Source organism: Pan paniscus, chromosome 10, assembly GCF_029289425.2.
Source record: "Pan paniscus chromosome 10, NHGRI_mPanPan1-v2.0_pri, whole genome shotgun sequence".
Taxonomy (NCBI): Eukaryota; Metazoa; Chordata; class Mammalia; order Primates; family Hominidae; genus Pan; species Pan paniscus.
The window spans coordinates 9379087-9398241 of record NC_073259.2 but is presented as its reverse complement, the minus strand read 5'-3'; the positions used below and the strand labels follow the sequence as shown (position 1 = coordinate 9398241).

The window sequence follows — 19155 nt, the reverse complement described above, 5'->3', positions numbered from 1 at the left end:
ATACAGTCTGCATTAAATAAGATATATCGGCATTGTGGTCTGGGAAAACCTACTCTTGCCAGGATAAGGCAGGGTCTGAGCTTAGGTCTGCCATGAAAATGAATTTATGGGTTATCAGTAAACAGTATGAGGACTACACAGATGCCAGCATCCTGCTGCCAAGGAGACATGGGGCAAGAGTTGAAGATTTATTTGAGAGGAAATGAAGAGACGTACACAACACCAAAGGGAAAAGGGGGCTGGAATAAAGTTCAGCCAAAGCACCTAACACAAAAAACAGGTGAGCTTTGGTCAGTCTGTTCTTCAAAATATGTATGATCATAATATGGTGAAGTTTCATAATTTCCAACTCAAAAATACAAATGATCCTCAGTTCTATACTTTTGCCTCTATTCTCTTATAAAGAAATATGTCAACATACAGTATGACATAAACAGTTAAAATGAAGGACAAAAGCTTGCTTAGCCTTAGTTTGACCTCAGCATAAGGCAAAATCCCCTGGACTAATTAATACATTTAAAAACAAACTTAAAGGAAAAAAGCGAAACCAACCTTCATGCAAAGATTAATTTTAAAACTATCAAAAGTCAGTTCTTTTATTCCGGAGGTCACTGAGAAAAGTACCATCTGCTAAAATTCTCTTTCATGCACTTCTTCCATCATATCCTAGAGGTGAGATACGGGAAACAGAAAGCAAATCAGTGTTTCCTTCAGAAGCTATATATTCTGTTACTCAATTGAGATAAGACAAAGTGACAGTGAAGATATGAATAGTATTTCCTTCCAATTTTTAAACATTTTCAGAAGCTGAGATAAAACCCCAGTCAATAAAATGCAGGACACTAGAAGCAACAACTTATTTTGGACTCCTGAGATCAAACACATTGAACTTTCAAATCTGGTGTTTCTATCAAAATGTGATTTTCATTAAAATCAGGTAAGCTAGTCCTACAAAAAAACGCATAAGCTGAAAGTGGAGGACCCTCTATCTTCTCATTCCTTAACTGAGCCACCAATGTTAAGAAAAAAATGGCTTAAGCGGTACCTTCAACAACTATTCTAGTTTAGAAGGTGACAACAAATTCCTTTCAATAGATTCTCTCAAAAAATGTTTTCCACACAACCATCCCAGTCTTTACAATTTTTTACCTAGCACCATCATAATAAAATGTTATCTTTCAAAGTGCTCTCTAAAATCCTGTTACATTATCTAAATGCTAATCACTACTCAAATCAGCAGTTACACGGACGTTAGGTAATTAAAACAGCACAGAGGTAAATAACCATTATTACAGTACAGTGGCGATTCACTGAGCCCAGCGGGCATCCAAACATTCCCTTAGGTTATCAGAGAACCCAGAAAACTCATCTGTTTCAGTTTGTCAAATTCAAGTGAATTGTATTTTCTTAAGTAATTTGCTTTACAAAAAAAGAAAGTCACTGCATCTGGTTTTGGCTAGGTATATTACACATGGTATGCAAAGAGAAATTACTACTATGTTATTTGCATAGCACTCAAACTTCCTGATCAGAAGATAATCTCAACATAATAAAAGAGTGGATTTTCACATTGGTATGTACAAACAAGGAATATAAGCTACAGTTATTTTTACAAAATAACACAGATGAATGAATACTGTGTTAATTCAGAGTTCAATCTCCAAATGAGGACAGAGTACAACATGCAAAGGGAACCTCTAGTGAATACTGCAAAGACTGGAAGAAAGCAGAATGGAAGATGTTACCTACCTAAGGGTAACAAGCTATAAAATACAAAGCAAAACCATTTTCTAGCAGCATCCTCTAGAAAAGAACTAGAAGTCACAATCATATTATCTTCTATACGATAGTTCCAGCCCTGACAAGGAGAACATGCAAGTGTAAAGTGAAAGTGATACATAACCAATGGTGCAAGGGGAAAAAAAATACACACACACACACACACAGTAACTCTAGAAACCTGTCAAGCTAAAAATTTTTAACATTTCTTCTCACAAAATATTTAGAATCTGTCAGTGCATTAGTGTTAAAGTGGCATTTAAAAAACTTCTGCAGTTCTGACTGATGCAGATTATTTTCAAAATGCGTAGCATCTACATTTCTTTCGAGTAGGCACCATGATATTTACACCAGTGCTAAGAATTCTTGGTGGAAACAGCCATTTCATTGGATTTCCTACTATACTTCTATGCAATCTCAACAAATACCAAAATTCAAAAATATACCTTATGAATATTAAAAGAACTATATACAACATTGCTAAGACACAGTTAATAGGCTGCCTTATGTGAATATTAAAGAGAAGACATTATTCAAGTTTGACAGATATTGAGATGAAAGGCCTTTGGGTTGGAAGCATTTTAAAAGACAACTGTTTTAGGCTGAGAATTGTTTGAGCCCAGTTTATGACTAAGGCATTGCATAATAAAATAGACATTTCTATTTGGTGCAACGTTATGTTTGGAATCTATAGTGTGTCAAATGGTGTATTTTCTTGTCACTTTAGTAAGCACTATAAAGCACACATTTCCAACATTTGAAATCAGACTTATAAACTTATAAGGAAAAAAGCCAAACACTAAATCTATAATGTTTTATATTAAGCTGTTTATAAAAAATACTTTAACAAACATCTGCTTTTTACGGGGACAGTCACTTGATAAATAAACAGATTCTGAATGAAGAAAACTGGGAATGCCAGGAATTAACCTGCCCCCTTGTACTCATGTCCAAAATGTCTTGTCGAGTATGGGAGGGAAGGTAAGGAGGCTGGGGAGAGGAAAGAGTTCCAACTGGGGTTTTTACTTTATTGTAGTTTTTTAAAGCCTTCAGAAACATTCCACCTAAGAGTTTCTGTTAGAAAATACTTCGGCAACAACCGTCAAGTGTGCTGTCCCCTATGGCCATCTCCCATCCCTGATCTCCTCCTATCTCCCCTAAATGGTCGTCCTCTGACATTTCGATGGTACTGATAACCTTCATCCCGACTTCTGCTTGGCTGTCCTTTCCAGGACTCCTCACTTCTCACATGTTGATATCCGCCCCTACCAGAATAGCCCCAATCACTTTTGTACTGCCTGCTTCCATAAGTTTGATTATAGAACTGCTTGGATCTACCACTTCTCAAAATATGACACTTCATTTTCATTTTCTGAACTCTCTTCTTTTGGTCTTTGCACTCTGCTATCCACAGAGTTGGACCCAGGGCTGACCACATCAGCAGCAGTCTTAGGATCTTTTACTTTTTCTGTTTTTTCTTTCAGACTTTGAATGGTCCTTTTAGGTTCAAGTTCAACAGGCACAGTTTCTCTCTCTCTCTGTTTAGAATCTGAGTGGGAGGGTGAGCCTTTCCCTCTGCTACAGGAGGGATGGAAGCCAATGCCATATCTGCCTTTCGTGTCTGGGAAGATTGCTCTGTCTGGCCTTCGTCTGGCTTACTGCTCACACTTGCTTCAGGGAGAGAATGTACATGTTCACTCCTGGCTTCTGGAAACTCATCTACTGTTGAAACTGAACCACAATCTTCAGACAGATCCAGATTTTCCAGAGACAGATCCAATTCTCCTTTCTCATCAGAGGGCAGGACAATATTCTGCCTCATTACTGGATTTTCTATGAATCCCTGAAAAGGGTACCCATGCCAAACATGAGGAAAGAAAGAAGGTGCAATAGGAACTGGGCCTAAGAATGGATTGGGTCAAAAGATGGCTGGGGGAACATATTCTTGCCACTTAGTGGCTCTTCATAATCAGCATGCAGAAGCTGCCCAGGGCTCTCAGATTCAAGATCAGCCTGGTAAGACAATTGTCCGTGACTTTTGGACACTTGAGATGGAGGGATAACCAGAGGTGAAGAAAATGGCAGCGGTCCAATCACTGGCTGTGGCATTTGACCATTAACAGTGGCCTCAGTCTGCATAGGAAAGTGGGCATCAGTACAGGTACAATCACTTTCATTCTGAGCGGCAGGAGCCTCTTTGAACCAGGGATTATGAGGATAAACAGGGACAGGGACCTTTGGGTACATCCTGCAGGCTGCCAGGTAGGCCTGGTGCAGAGGGTACAGGTAAGAATGTGGAGCCCACACAGGACAACTGTATGCCTTCACACCAAGATTGAAGAAGAATCGAAGAATATTCTTATCTTTAGGTAGGTCCTCCCCAGTCTGACACAGTGAAGAAGGTGGTACAATGGCTCGATCTCCCTTTTCATTACAAGGAAACCCAGGATAGAGTGGGTCTTGATAAAGGCTCAATGTCTGAGGCAAAGGCATCAAGGGCTGGTTAACTGCCTGTATTGACAGAGGAACTGGAGAGGGTGTTAAATGAGCTTAGGATACAGCAGAATCAGGTCCAGTGGTCGAAGTCTGTGTCACTGACAGAACAGGAATTGGAGCAGGGACACCTGTTGGTCCAAAAGTTGTAGGTTCACTTGGCCAGGCTGGCACAGTGGCTGGTAAAGAAGGCACCGCAGGAGTTAGATGTACCTCTGGAGAAACTAGAAGGGGAGCTGGATTTGACAAAGACACATGTTCTGCTGGCTTTTGTTCTGCAGGAGAAGGGCACTCACTTCTTTGACTTTGACGGTGATGAAACTGTTACATATTTATCATCAGTAATATTCTCCAATATGCTTGGTTTGGGTCTTTTATCCAACTATGTCCATGAATAGAGTCTTTGTCTTTTCGTTCTTCTGTATCCATTCTCCGCCTGCTTCCTTTTCTATCACTTACATGTGATGATTTTCTCTGGACACATGGATTGCTACTCTGAGAAGTAGCAATAGTTAGATTCTCGACTTGTGTGATCAAAATCCTCAACGCTTTCACGATCAGGTTTTCTTATGATCTGTGAAGGTGTCCGGCTAAGATTTTTGTGCTCACTGGAGAATTTCTGAGACTGTGACCCTGAAGAATGACTAGAGAACTCACGTTGTCTTACTCCTGAAGGATGCTGCAGTCGAGGAGGTAGTGCTAATGGGGCTTTTATTGGCTTGCTTGGATTCTTTGGCCCTCTGTAATCCATATCAGAATGGAAATTTTGTCCAGAAGTGGAAGGTTTTTTCATCTTCTTCCCTGACACTGTGTTCCAGCTTTCTGGGAGAGGTGCCTTGAGGTTCTTTGATGTGTACTCTTTCCCAGTTCTTCAACCAAAACTGGTCCATTCTCAGAATGAACTCCTTGAACATCTGCATTCAAAAATTTTCCATTGTGATCCAACCTAACTTGACATTTGTCTCCAACTTCATATTGTAAGCCAGCAGCAATGGAATAATCACGTTTTTGCTGAGCTTGTTTAGACTTCAGCCAAATTTCATATTCCACATTTCTATAGACTGCAGGATTGAGTGACTTAAGAACCTTTCTAGCCAAAGGCAGGCTAGTAGAGTTCCCATTGTTCTTCAGCTGCTCGTTGCCTGACAAAGGTTTAAATCCATTCACATCAGCAGCAGCAACAGCAGTTTTACTCTTGCAGCTGTCATCCTCTGAATCTGATATTTCACTGTTGTCTTCATCAGCTACTTCCAACGTGTCTAGTTCCATCACAATTTTACTAACATCAGTTTTAAATACCTTCTCATACAGCAATTCATAAAGGAGAGACTGACACATAGCAGAGCTTTCTTTATACTTTGTGGGATACACAATATCATAATGATTTCCATTTGAAAAACACGGTAACACCTTTTCAGGAAAATTATTTTCAGTTACTTGTGAAGGAGAAACATTAGGTTCCAGATTAGTTATAAAATCTTTCCTGTACATAAGAGAAAGGGCACTTATTTCCATTTGTCCTACCCATTCCTGTGGATTTTCCAAGCGCTTTAAATATTCTTCAAATGATCCTTCTATAATCGCTTCAAATTTCTCTCTGTTCTCTCGAAGACAGTGAATACAGGCCATTCTGACTTCAACATGGCGAGACTGAGAGTGCAATACCTGCTCCGCCACGGCCCGGAACAGGCACGACCCGTCCTTGGCGACCAGTTTCCGCAGATAGGCGTCCATGGGCGTCGCGTCCTCGCGGGGCCCCGCGCCGCCCTGGTCCTCGCCGTCGGGGACGCCGACGGCCGCCTCCATGTTGCTGGTCCTGCTGCAGGCCAGGCGCGAGGGCTAGCCCCACATGGCCAGGCCGCCGGCTGCTCGACGCCCCGGCCTGGGGCAGGCGGCGGCTCGGGCTGGGGCTCGGGCTGGGGCTCGGGCTCCGCGAGCGGCGGCAGGCGGCAGGCGGCAGGCGGCAGGCGGCAGGCGGCAGGCGGCAGGCGGCAGGCGGCAGGCGGCAGGCGGCAGGCGGCAGGCGGCAGGCGGCGGCGGCCCGAGGCAGCGGTCCGCGCTCTCCGGGCGCATAGGGGAGCCCTGCCTAATGCATGGCTGTCCGTACGCGGCCGCCGCCTCGGAGCGAACACGCGCCCACGACAAACGGGGGGAGCGGGATTAAGGAAAACCCCGAGAGTGAGTAGTCACTTCCCGACGGCCTCGCTGCCTGACTCAGGACCCAGGCCGGGGGTCGCCGCCCCCACAGGTTTCCTCGTCTGTACCGGTGCGAAGCGAGAAAACCCCCGCCCCAGGCGCGCACGCTGGGCCGGCTCAGGTGAAGCGGGGCCTGCGTCCCCCGCGCGCTCCCCACGCCGGGAGCCGAGGAAACCAAAAAAGAGAGACGCGGCCTTTCGTTTCCCCACCTCGCTGGAGGGCGCCGGAGGGGCGGGGAGCGGGTGGGGGCTCCCACTGGATCTTCTCTTTTTTTCTTAGTCTTGCTAAGACTAAGAATTGTCCATTTTTATCTTTTGAAAAATGTGGCTTTTTGCACCATTGATCTTTTATATTGCTTTTTAAGTCTCAATTTTATTTATTTATGCTCTGGTATTTATTATTTCCTTCCGTTAATTTTGGATTTGGTTTATTTTTGCTTTTCTAGTTCCTTAAGGTGTGCATTGTTAGATTGTTGTTTTCTTTTTTTAGAAGTGTACTTTTTTGATACAGCTGTTTATTGCTATAAACTTCTCTTTTAGTACTGCTTTTGTTGTATCCCATAGATTTTGGTATTTTGTATCTCCACTTTCATTTGCTTTAAGAAATTTTAAATTTCCTTCTTAATTTCTTCATTGGCTAGTTGGTCATTTTGGAGCATGTTGTTTAATTTCCATGTTTTTGTGTAGTTTCCAAAGTTCCTCCTTTCTTTGGTTTCTAGTTTCATTGTGGTCAGAAAAGATAAGTGATATGATTTCTGCTTTTTTGAAATTGTTGAGACTTTTTGTGGCCTAAGATATGGCCTATTCTGAAGAATATTTCATGTGTTGATGAAAAGAATGTGTATTCTCCAGCAATTGAGTGAAATGTTCTGTAAATGACAGGCCTATTTGATCTAGTATGTAGTTTAAATCTGATGTGTTTTTTGTTTTTGTTGTTGTTGTTGATTTTCTGGCTGGAAGTCCCTTTTTATTTTTTTTTAAGTTTCTTACTTTTGCTGTATTGCAGTCTACCCCTCACTTTAAGTCTATTAATGTTTGTTTTATATACTTAAGATCTTGGGTGTTGAGTGCATAGATATTTATAATTATTATGTCCACTTGCTTCGTTGACCCCATTATCATTATTTATTGACCTTCTTTATCTCTTTTTACAGGACTTGTTCATAGTCTATTTTATCTCTTTATAAATATAGCTACTCTTTGCTCTTCTTTGTTTTCCAATTGCGTGGAACATCTTTATCCCTTCACTTTCATCCTCATGTGTGTCTTTATAGGTGAGGTCGGTTTCTTGTAGGTAGTATATATTTGGATCTTGGTTTTTTTTTTTTTTTTTTTCTTCCCCATTCAGCCACTCTGTGCTCTTTAATTCGAGAAGCGAGTCCATTTGCATTCAGGGTTATTATTTATAAAGTCGTCCTTACTAGTTCATTTTGTTGCTTATTTTTTGGTTGTTTTGTAACTGCTCTCTTCCTTTCTTACATCTTCCTTTCTGGTTAAGTGATTTTCTCTGGTCGTATGTTTTAACTCATTGGTTTTTATTTTTAGTGGGTCTATTATAGGTTTTTGCATTATGGTTACCGCAAGACTTACAAACACATCTTGTAGATTCAACAAGTTGTACTATAGAGAGATTAGAGATCTTTGTAATTTAGCTGTTGAGTATCTTTTTTTACCCACTAGGCCTGCCTCCTTTTAAGCACTAGATGGTGCCTTACGCTCAGGTTTTTCTCAGCTCTAGTAAATAATTAGGACACTGCCCATGCTGAGTGGGAGAGGTACCAGAGAGGTTATCCTGGCAGTGCGGGAAGGCTGACTTGGAGTTTGTGCCTGGGAAACCTGTGGAGTGAAGCTCCTACAATGTGGTGTTGCTGAATCGCCACTCTGATTTGGTGTCGTCTCCTTTGATTAAGTTACAGAGCAGTTTCCAGGGTTAGGGATTGTAGTCCTACTTGACTCCTTTGTCTCTGGCTGTTTTCAGGGATAGTTCTCCCTTCAGGTACTCCCAGTGCTTCCTGTAGATTGAGGTAGGGACAGGTCTTCTGTCAGGGAACCCAAGATGGTGGGAAAGCTGGTTGGCCACCTTTATCTCACTTTTTCCAGTGTAGAAATCATGAATCAGGGGAAAGTTTTCTGTATGCTTGATGCTGGGCTGATTTTGTGGTGAGGCATCGTGGGTGAGGAAATCCAATTCCGTTACTGTCTGCTCAGAGTTTTTTCATTCCTCTGTGTCCCTGGGAACTGTCTCTCCCTACATAATATTTGCATTCTGGGATATTGCTGGCGATAATCTTGGTGCTGTGTATTTGTTTTTGGTTTTCTGTGGGGGCAGGGAGCAAAGCCAGCTTCTGTGCCACCATCTTGGAACTGGCAGTTCATGTATTGGTTTATGTAGTTACTTTTAAATCAGTCAAGAGAGGAAAGGAGAAATCAGCAATTATACCTTTTACCAGCGCTCTTTTCTTTTTTATCCCCCATGGATTATTACTAATGCCTAGTATCATTTCAGCCTGATAAACTTCCTTTATTATTTCTCGTAAAGCAGGTTTGCTAGCAGTGAATTCTCTCAGTTTTTGTAATTGTGGCAATGTCTTTATTTCACCTTCATTTTTGAAAGATAGTTTTGCTAGTATAAGATTCTTGGTTGATAGGTGCTTTTTTGTTTGTTTGTTTTTTACTTTATGTATTTTGAGAATGTTGTCTCCTAACTTTTGGCCTCTAGGGTTTCTGATGAGAAAAGTCAGCTGTTAATCTCATTAGGATTCTCTTATATGTGATCAGTTGTTTTTCTCTTGCTGCTTTTAAGATTTTCTGTTTGTCTTTGGCTTTCGAAATTTTGACTTTGATGTGTCTGCATTTGGATCTCTGTGTTTTTCCCTTTTGGAATTTATTGAGCTTCTTGGATGTGTAGATTTATATCTATACACACACACATATATATGTGTGTGAGTGTGTGTATATATGTGTGTGTGAGTGTGTGTATGTGTGTGTGTGTGTGTGTATATATATATAAAATTTACAAATTTGGATAGTTTTACTTTCTTTAAAGTTTTTCCTGTGCCTTTTTCTCTCTCCTCCGCTTCTGATACTGTAGTTATTTATATGTTGGTGCACTTAATGGTATCCCACATTTCTCTAATGCTCTGTTTATTTTTCTGCAATTTTTTCTTTCCTTTCTTGCATTTCATCTGTTACATAATGTCTATTAATTTATGTTCAAGTTTGCTGATGTTTTCTTGTTCACAAATCTACCACTGAGCCTTTCTAGAGTGTTTCATTTTACTTACTATACTTTTCAACTCCAGAATTTCCATTTGATTATTTTAAATTATTTCTCTCTTTATTGATATTATTTGTTTGATGAGACATTGTCATCATAATTTCCCTTAACCTGTTAAGCAAAGTTTCATTTATGTCTTTGAGCATATTTGTAATAATTGCTTTGAAGTGTTTGTTTGCCCAGTCTACCACCTGTGCCTCATCTAGAGGCAGCTTCTTTTGGTTTTCTATGTGTATTGATCACATCTTCATGAAGTTTTTTTATGTCTCATAATTTTTTTGTTGAAAACTGGATATTTTAAGTAACATAGCAACTCTGGATACTGATCTCTATTGTGGTTGTTTGTTTGCTTATTGGTTTATGTGTTTAGTGATATAGCTGAACAAATTCTGTAAAGTCCGTTTTCCTCACAGTGTGTAGCTTCTGATATCCCAGCTCAGACTTTTCCCCATTGTTCTTAATCTCTTAACCTGACTACTTATGTGGCATTTCTGGATTGGCATAGACTATGTACTGGTCACAGGTTGTGCTTACATTCCCTTAGGTAGGTAGATTTTTACCCTTAAGTGTTAAATGTGTGTGTGGCTTGGTGGCTGCTATTATAGTTCAGGGAGTTTACATTTTTTTTTGTCCTGCATTTAGCCAGGTGCTAGAAGCTTGGAAGTTAGTTCCTGAGAGGGCCCAACCTTGAGCATGTACACAGTGTTCCAGACTGTCAGGGATGATAGTGCTGTTTCATTTAACCCTGGCTTCATAGGAATTACCCCTGGGTCAGAGTAGCTTCTGTTAAGTCGTGTTTGGCCAGAGGTGGTGATTAAGACCCTTGTGCCAGTGAAGTTTCTCCCCTCTGTCAATGGGTACGTGTATAGCTTAGAGAACGTTTTCAAGACTGCCCCGTGTTCTGCCCTGATCATTCCTGGGTGTATACAGCCTAGTGTTTTTATACTGCCTTTCTGACTCCTCTCTGATCTAAGAGGGCTCTTCTTGGCTGTCTCTGGTTCTCTGCATTAAACTTCTGCCTGCTCTGCCTTTCTGCTTATATTGGAGCTCCTAGCCTTTCTTAATTGTTTTTCATTAAGATTTCCACTGTTTTCTTTCTTTCTTTTTTTTTTTTTTTGAGATGGAGTGTCGCTCTTGTCGCCCAGGCTGGAGTGCAATGGTGTGATCTTGGCTCACTGAAACCTTTGCCTCCTGGGTTCAATCAGTTCTCTTCTCTCAGCCTCCTGAGTAGCTGGAACTACAGGTGCACGCCACCACACCTGGCTAATGTTTTGTATTTTTTGTAGAGTTGGGGTTTCACCATGTTGGCCAGGCTGGTCTCAACCTCCTGGCCTCAGGTGATCTGCCCATCTTGGCCTCCCAAAGTGCTGGGATTACAGGCATGAACCACCTCACCTGGCCCACTGTTTTTGATAATGCCCTTAGGCATGGGGTTCTGCTCTCTGTTCCAAATAAAGTCAGTCCTCTCAGATGGAAATGTAGAGCTCTTTATCCTTATGGCTCGTCTTTACCCCTGAGCAAAGTCTCCATGCCACTGCTCCTGGGGCTGAAGGTGAGAGTCTTTTTTCCCCAGAGTAACACTCCATTCTTAGAGTGGGCAGTGGAGTGCTGGTAGCAGCCCTTGGTCTTCTTAGCTGACTGCTCCTGGCACGAAACCTCTACTCTGGGAGGAAGTTGGGGCGGTGGCAGTCAGGGCCCAGTATTTGCAGCCTGCTGTACCTGGAATGGAAATTCTACCTTTTGAATGGGGGCTGTGTAGGGAAAGAGAGACGGGTCCTCTGTGTCACCTCTCCAGAACAGAGCTTCTACACCTCTGGGCTGAAGGAGAGGAGAAACACCAGCAGCCTGCCCTTCCCGGGGTAAAACTAGCCACAGTCTGGAAGCCTGAGGGAGAGGGAGCCCTCTGCCTGTCTTTCGGCTACATATACCGCAGGTAGAGGCTTCATAATACAGACCTGGTAGGATGTGGGGAATGGTGCAGTTTGTAACTCAAACGCCACAGACTCTGACTTGTTCTGAGATTGAGTACATTTTCTTGAATGAATGTTTCTCCACTTTTTGTATGCCCTTAGTACAGTTTCCAGAGACTTTAAATGTTTGTTTTTTAAAAAAATTTTCAGCAGTTTTTAATTTTTAATTAATTAATTTTTGTGAGGCAGGGTTCTGCTGTGTCAAGCTGGAGTGCAGTGGCGTGATGTTAGCTCACTGCAGCCTCAAACTCCTAGGCTCAAGTAATCCTTCCATCTCAGCCTCTCAAGGGGCTAGGACTATAAGCATGCATCAGCATGCCTGAGTAATTTTTATTTTATTTTTTTGTAGAGATGGAGTCTCACTATGTTGCCAGGCTTGCCTCAAACTCCTGGCCTCATGCAAACCTCCCTTCTCAGCCTCACCAAAGCCCTGGGATAACAGGTGTGAGCTACCACGCCTGGCCTACTAGTTTTTAAAATGTAGTTTTGCCAGTTCCACTGAGCTCCTTATTCTGTCATTCTGGAAGTTCTCGTTCATTTTTAAGCTTTTAAGATCAGGTTTGAGATCTTCTTTATATGTAGAGGCAAGGAAGTTATTATTACCAAATATGATTTCCTGAAGATACTATACTCATGCTAACAAAATAAATTATACTTTGTTGTAGTAAACTAAAATTTATATCAGAAAACTTGAAACCAGTCTGGAAGGCAGCCTTATTTTCCTTATATAGACCAGGATTTTGACTTTAAACTCATTTTCCACACAGCTTTTCAATTTGATGATTCAGACTGACTGTTCCCAGCCTCTGTAAATAAAGATTCTCTTTGTAACAGATAACATTACAGACAGGCTCTACTAGCATACCCATTGCCCTTGAAACTTTACAAAATGCTTTGCCGCTTTGTACTAGCTTTTTCTTCTTCCTAGCCTGCTTCTAATTACAAACAGGAAAATCAGACAGGATATGGCATTGTGACTGAACAAGTTCATTCATCTAACATTATTAAATACCTGCTTCATAACTGATAACTGGTGAATATTCTTTTTATTACCTATAAATGTGTCCTAGCCTAGAGCCATTCTTACTATGGTTGTGATATTTTAAAGTTATTAATTTAAATTTGACTTAAGTCTTTGAGCATAATTATGCAAAATAGTCATTTCTTTGGAGAGAAAACTTACTGTAGAAAATTGAAATGTTTAATCTTATAAAATGCATCTTTTTAAAGAAACCCAGAGCATCTGTGAAGCAAAGCAATTAAACTAAATGTTAGCAACATAGGAGAGGAGAAATAACTGTCCATGTGTGAAAAGGAGACAGTGGGGCTTGGTAACTTAGGGGAAGAAGTGATGTTCAGGAGGCCTTAGGTGTTTCTTTAATATTCTCTGTACTGCTAGCTGTGAATCTAGACAAAAAATTGTATTATTCTCTGCTTCGGTTTTTTTCCTGACTTTAATTGGAAAATAATCACTTATCTCTCCTGCACATTGGATTGTGGACGAAAAAAATAGTGTAATTTGATAAGGAATTTTATAAGATTTGAAGTGCTTTAGGAATGTTCAATACAATGGTACCTGTCCCACCCAAAGCGATTTATAACAGAAAGCTCTGAAAGGATGTTGCTGAAACACTTTCATTTATAACCTGGCCTAAAGCGAAGTCTTAGGTAAGGTGTTTTATAGCGGAGCACACATGTTATATGTATGCTGTATAAAGGGAACTTTCCTATTTTCTATTCTCTTTTCTAATAGAGAAAAGATAGAACTCGTAAGGCAAATATTTTTCTTAACTATTAGCTCCAATCTCATTCTTCCAAATTTTTCTGGTTATTTTCAGAAGAAAAACTAAATTTAGGTCACACTTTCTTTCCTTCTCTCTTTCTCACAGTTAAATGGCCCAATGAAATGAACATTAATAAAAAAAAGCAGTAGGAATTGTGAATAGTTTACTGGACAGTTTGGTCTTAAACTTTAAATCATTGTCTTTATTATGTGGTTAAAATATATAAGGTAAATAGTGGGTCCTAAACCAGAAGGCTTTGATCCTAGGGTGTTCTATTTTTCATTTCTTAGAAGCCAACCAGATTTAAAACATGAAGAAAAAAATGGGAAATAATCATAAAGCATTGCTTGAGTTTCCAAACATATATAAAAAATAACAAACCCCCTTCATTGAGGTCAGGCACTGTACTTGTCTCATTCATTTATAACATTGTCTCATTCATTTATAACAACATCCCAATGAGGAAGGAGTCTATCATTTTTCATTTTGTGAAGAGCCAACTGTGGCCTAGACAAGGTAATAGAAACTTATTCCAGGTTGCTACAGCTTCTAAAAATAGGATGGACATTTTAAATGATGAAATTAAAACGCAAATATTTTCTAAATTACCCAGTAGTACATATTCTTTGTTAAAAAAATCAATGATACAGGAAATCAAATTTTTAACAAATCATCAATAACTCTATATGTTTTTATGTGTGTATAATTATACACACACAAACAGAGTGAGAGAGAGAGAGAGAGATCTGAAAGATATGCAGTGAAATTATAGCATTGGCTAACCCTGGAGAAGAAAGGTGAGAAGGTACCAGGAATGGAAGTGATGGTTAAAAAAGTCTTTAGCTTTATTTTGAAAGTTCTGATTTTTTGCAAGAAGAATATTTTTTATGTAGTAGTTGTATAAACTTAATAATTTAAAAACCCTCAAAGAATGAGGACAGGAAGCCAAATTCCAGATTGAGTTTAATTTTCTTTGACCAGCCTCTTTGTCTCCTTTCTAGAGACTTCTTCATTACAATACCCAACCAAGAATGTTTAAAACTTTTCAAAGATAATACATATGTGAGTTAATTGGTATAGCTAAAATTATGAAATCATTGATAATGAAGTATAAGACAGTATATGACGGCGGCTAAGTGCATAGACCCTGAAGCCAGGATGTTGGGTTTGACTCTTGACTTCCTCATTGTATGACCTCTCTATGCCTTAGTTTCCTCATTTATAAATTTGGGGTACTGATAGTACCTGTCTCTAGGTTGTTGTGAGACCTAAATGAATTATCATCTGTGTAGTCCTTAGAACAGTAGCTGGCACGTAGTAAGTCATATAAAGGTTACTATTATTGTTATTGTATCCTGACACTTAGAAAAACTGGTGGTAGATTGTTATATATACATCCAGACTTTTTTCTATATATGTGTGTAAACATTTACATACACTTACACAGATACAGACACACACATTCACAGGAGTAAGTATATTTTTATTAAAATTGGATTATACTATTTCTATTTTTTTGTAATCTTTTACACTCAACACCATATAAATATCTTTCTATGCCATTAAATGAAATGACTGTTTAAAATAAAAATTAGATGCATTTGATCTTAACCAGCATGATAGCATGGGTCCTTTTGACCAAATACACGAGCATAAGATAAAATTGAAAATGCTTGGGTCTATGCTGAAACCTGAAGTGCTTATTGATGTTGATATAGCTTACTTAAATGGTTGAATAGACACTGGCATATTCTACCTAAGATTATTATTACTTGCCTAAATTGTTAAGCAATGATGTCCAACATTTTTAATGTTTATCTTCAGAGCCAATATGAAAGATAGAAAGCTGTTTTTAAAGTGTCATGGGAGGAAAGACACTTGAATACCACTCTTTGTAAAGAAGTAAAATGATCTGTAAAAAGTATACTTGTTATTAATAGAATTATTTCTTCCTCCACCTCCTTCTGGCTTTTCAGGAGATGTTTCACAAAGCAGAAAAATTATTTTCTAAAACAACAAACAATGAAGTGGATGACATGGACACATCAGATACCCAGTGGGGCTGGTTTTACTTGGCAGAATGTGGGAAGTGGCACATGTTTCAGGTACCTCCTTTCCTTTAATTTAGCAGAAGTGTTTTCGATTCACTTAGCATCACCTTGCTGATGTATGTAAAATGAGTATAAATATAGAACTTGAAGTCAAACCTTAAGGAAATAAAATTGTTTAACTAAAAGAAAAGTTAGAAATTCTTCTAGTGCTTTTCCTTTTCTTTTCCCCAAGTTTTCACACTCATTTATTTAGAAGAAACAATAGAGGGTGAATGTGACTGAGAGTTGCATGGTGTCAGTACATCTGAGCAACTCCAAGTTTGGTTTGGTGGACAAAGAGAAAGGGAAGAACAAATCCGTATTAAACACTTCTGTATGCCAGGTATTATGTTAGGTGTTGTACATTGATTTTCTCCCTTATCCTCACAGTAACTTGGAAGCAGATGTTAACATTCTGTCTTACAGTCAAGGAAAGTGAAACTCACAAAAGTTGACATAATTTGTCAAGGTTCACACAGCTAGTTAAACTGAGATTTGAATCCGCACTCAAAACCTGTAGTCTTTTTTTTACTCTACTAAGCTATATAAAGAAGATTTAACTTGAGCCACTTAGAAAGTATAATTATTGGAATAATCTGTAAAAATTGTAATTATCTGGAAAAATAACTATATTTCTATATATATCTGTTATTGAAGGGGACTATAACCAGTTGTTTCTTCACTGGAGATCCTTAAACCATTTTCAATATGCTGGCTTAGTTGTGATTCTCCCTGTGTGTTGGGAACTAGAACAGGTGATTAGTAAGTTTCCCTCGTCCCTCCATTCCCTGTCTCTATGACCACAGTACCACCTCTGTGGCCAAGTCATTAATGTGAACAGCTGGTAAATGAAACTTTCTGGTTTGTCTTAAAGCCGGATACCAACAGTCAGTGTTCAGTTAGCAGTGAAGATATCGAAAAAAGCTTCAAAACAAACCCTTGTGGCTCCATTTCTTTTACTACTTCCAAATTCAGCTACAAGATAGACTTTGCAGGTATGTTTTTTTCCCTAATAGTTGTGTGTTTTTAGTATATTGATATGATAAAATCTACAGCTCTGAAGGTCAGGATTAGTTGATATATTTGCAAACAGTGAAGTATATATTTTTTGTTATATACAAAAATACCTCTATAAAAATTCAAGTTTTAAAATCTTGAGCAACATTGCCTTTTATAAAAGGTGTGTTTATATGTTTGTATATATTAATGTATGTGAAGATTGTCTTATATATTAAGTGCATTTAATACTTGTCTTCTAAGGAACACAGAACACCGTATCAGTTGTTTTATTCATCCCATCAGTCTTTTGAAATAGATAAGAACATTTTTACTTTTTTTTTTTTTTTTTTTTGAGACGTCTCACTGTGTTGCCCAGGCTGGTGTGCAGTGGCATGATCTCGGCTCACTGCAGCCTCCGCCTCCCGGGTTCAAGCAATTCTCTGCCTCAGCCTCCTGAGTAGCTGGGATTACAGGCACCCGCCCCCACACCCGGCTAATTTTTTTGTATTTTTAGTAGAGACAGCGTTTCATCATGTTGACCAGGCTGGTCTTGAACTCCTGACCTCCTGATCCACCCGCCTCCACCTCCCAAAGTGCTGGGATTACAGGCGTGAGCCACCTTGCCTGGCCAGAACTTTTTTACTTTAAGGATCAAACAGATGTTAAGTGAGAAAGTCATAGGTAGCTGGCAGTAGTTTCAAGAACAACTTTTAGCTGAGTGATCTTTCTCTTGATGTCTTTGTCAGAAAACAATTTCTTTAATGGACATTGCCTTCTGTCATTTTCTGATTGATTTGGCTCTTCCACAAATTAGCCAGATAATCTGGAAATCAGCCCCACTTTGGATTTCATCTGTGTTATATGGGCATGTTTTGGGGTATCCCATGAAAAACCTGATGAACTGAGCTCCTCAAGTTTCAGGCTGTTAGTTTCAGCTATTTATTGCTTAGAGGCAAACAAGACCTGGATGGGAGGCTTTCTTAATAAAAGTACGTTTTGTTTGCTACACAGCTTGGTCCTTTAGCTGTTCTTTCTCAATTCCTGTGAGTAGTGTCTTTATGACAGTGTTAGTAGTGTATTGTGGCTGGGTAGGGTGGTGAAACGTTAGGAAATCCCCTTGGATGAACCAAGGCCCAGAAACAGTGAAGGGGATTTGTCCAGTAAGGGATTGATGGAACCAAATATGCAATAATTATTATCCCACCAAAGTTGTTTTTCTTGCTTTTTTTTTTAATTATCAAGAGTTAAAAACCATTAGATCCTTGCTCGTGACAAGCCATTTTTTTTTAATGCCATTAGGAAAATAAGCAGGATTTAAGAGGCCCTGACATTTGTCCCTCTGTTGCAGTCTAGGCAGAAGGTATCTGGTAGGCATTTTTAGTCATGTGTACAAGTATTTTTGAGGAAGAACTGAAACCGAATGATATGCACAGACACCAGACCTCATGTAGAGGATGAACTGTATCAAAGCATTTGATAGGTAATTCAGCAAGCCACATGTTTCTGAAAGAATATTTTTTAGTAGACTACACTTTTTGGAAACTTGCTCTCAGAAAAAAGAGTTTATTAAAAATATCATTATTAAGGAATAGGAGTTACATATACTAATAACTGGAGTTCCCCAACCCTCTGTGTAATGATCCTGTTTCAGAGGCATGGATATTAGCATTTCACATGTACTCTTTGCAGTTATCAGCTCCAACCATTCTGCCACTAGCCAGCTCAGGTTTTCTCTATAAAAATGGTGAAAAGTAAACAAAAAAATGAGATGGTCCAAGAAGATGGCATCACAGGTCTTGCTCCACATGCTGAGATGATCTTGCTTTTTCCCTGAACAGTGGTAAATCCAGTATGTGTAGAGTCTAGGAGAACACAGAAAGGACAGAACACACTTTATACTAGCCTTAGCCTGGGTGGGTAAACATAATCATTTTGAAATGGAATGATGTCAATTAGATGAGATAAACTGGCTAGAATCTTACATTAAGAATTACTACTTAACTTTGAGGAATGAAGAAATGGACCTGGTAAATATTGGTATGACTGAGGCATGGATGAAAGCAGAAAATGATACCTTTAAGTACTTAGTCTCTTTCACTAGAATCTTTTTATGTAAGTTTGTACTGGGTCTAGCCAGGTTTTCTATTTTTTAGGTTTAGTTATATAATTAAAGAGAAATCAGGAAATGTAGAAATTTTTGAAATTCTGTGAGTTGTACAAGTTTTATAATCATTTCCAAAATTTTTGGAGAGATGAAAGTACATTTTTCTTCTTAATAAACCAACCACATTTAATACTGTAATTTCTCTCTTTCTAGTACTCTTAGCTTTCCTAAGTTTAGAACTCTCCTAGTTTAGTGTCTGTTTAACCTAAGTGTGATACAGAAGGGGAATAGACCGTGCATACTGAGCAGTGGATGAAATGAGCATCTTTATGTGTGAGCTTACGTCAAGCAATGAAGCTGTGCTTCCTTGAATAACACCTCCACAACGTGGTACATAGCTAGCTGCATGGTAAAGTACCCATAATACACTATGCTTGCCAGCTACTCCCGAAGCTCCATGATTC

The 19155-nt window shown here is 39.3% G+C and overlaps 1 protein-coding gene and 1 pseudogene across 7 annotated transcripts in view; one reads left to right on the top strand and one right to left on the bottom strand.

Moving 5' to 3' along the window:
* PARP11 (poly(ADP-ribose) polymerase family member 11) overlaps nt 1-19155 on the top strand; it is a 61649-nt gene that overhangs the window by 25318 nt on the left and 17176 nt on the right. For 5 of the 7 annotated variants that reach the window (XM_003820343.4, XM_014347075.3, XM_034935202.2 and 2 more), the window contains 2 exons: nt 15475-15603; nt 16463-16583. In XM_003820343.4, coding sequence (XP_003820391.1) covers nt 15475-15603; nt 16463-16583 — 250 coding nt within the window. The remainder of the gene's footprint in view (nt 1-15474; nt 15604-16462; nt 16584-19155) is intronic. The other 2 variants (XM_055095264.1, XM_055095263.1) reach the window with 1 other exon arrangement.
* LOC103786369 (OTU domain-containing protein 4-like) lies at nt 2771-6168 on the bottom strand (annotated as a pseudogene).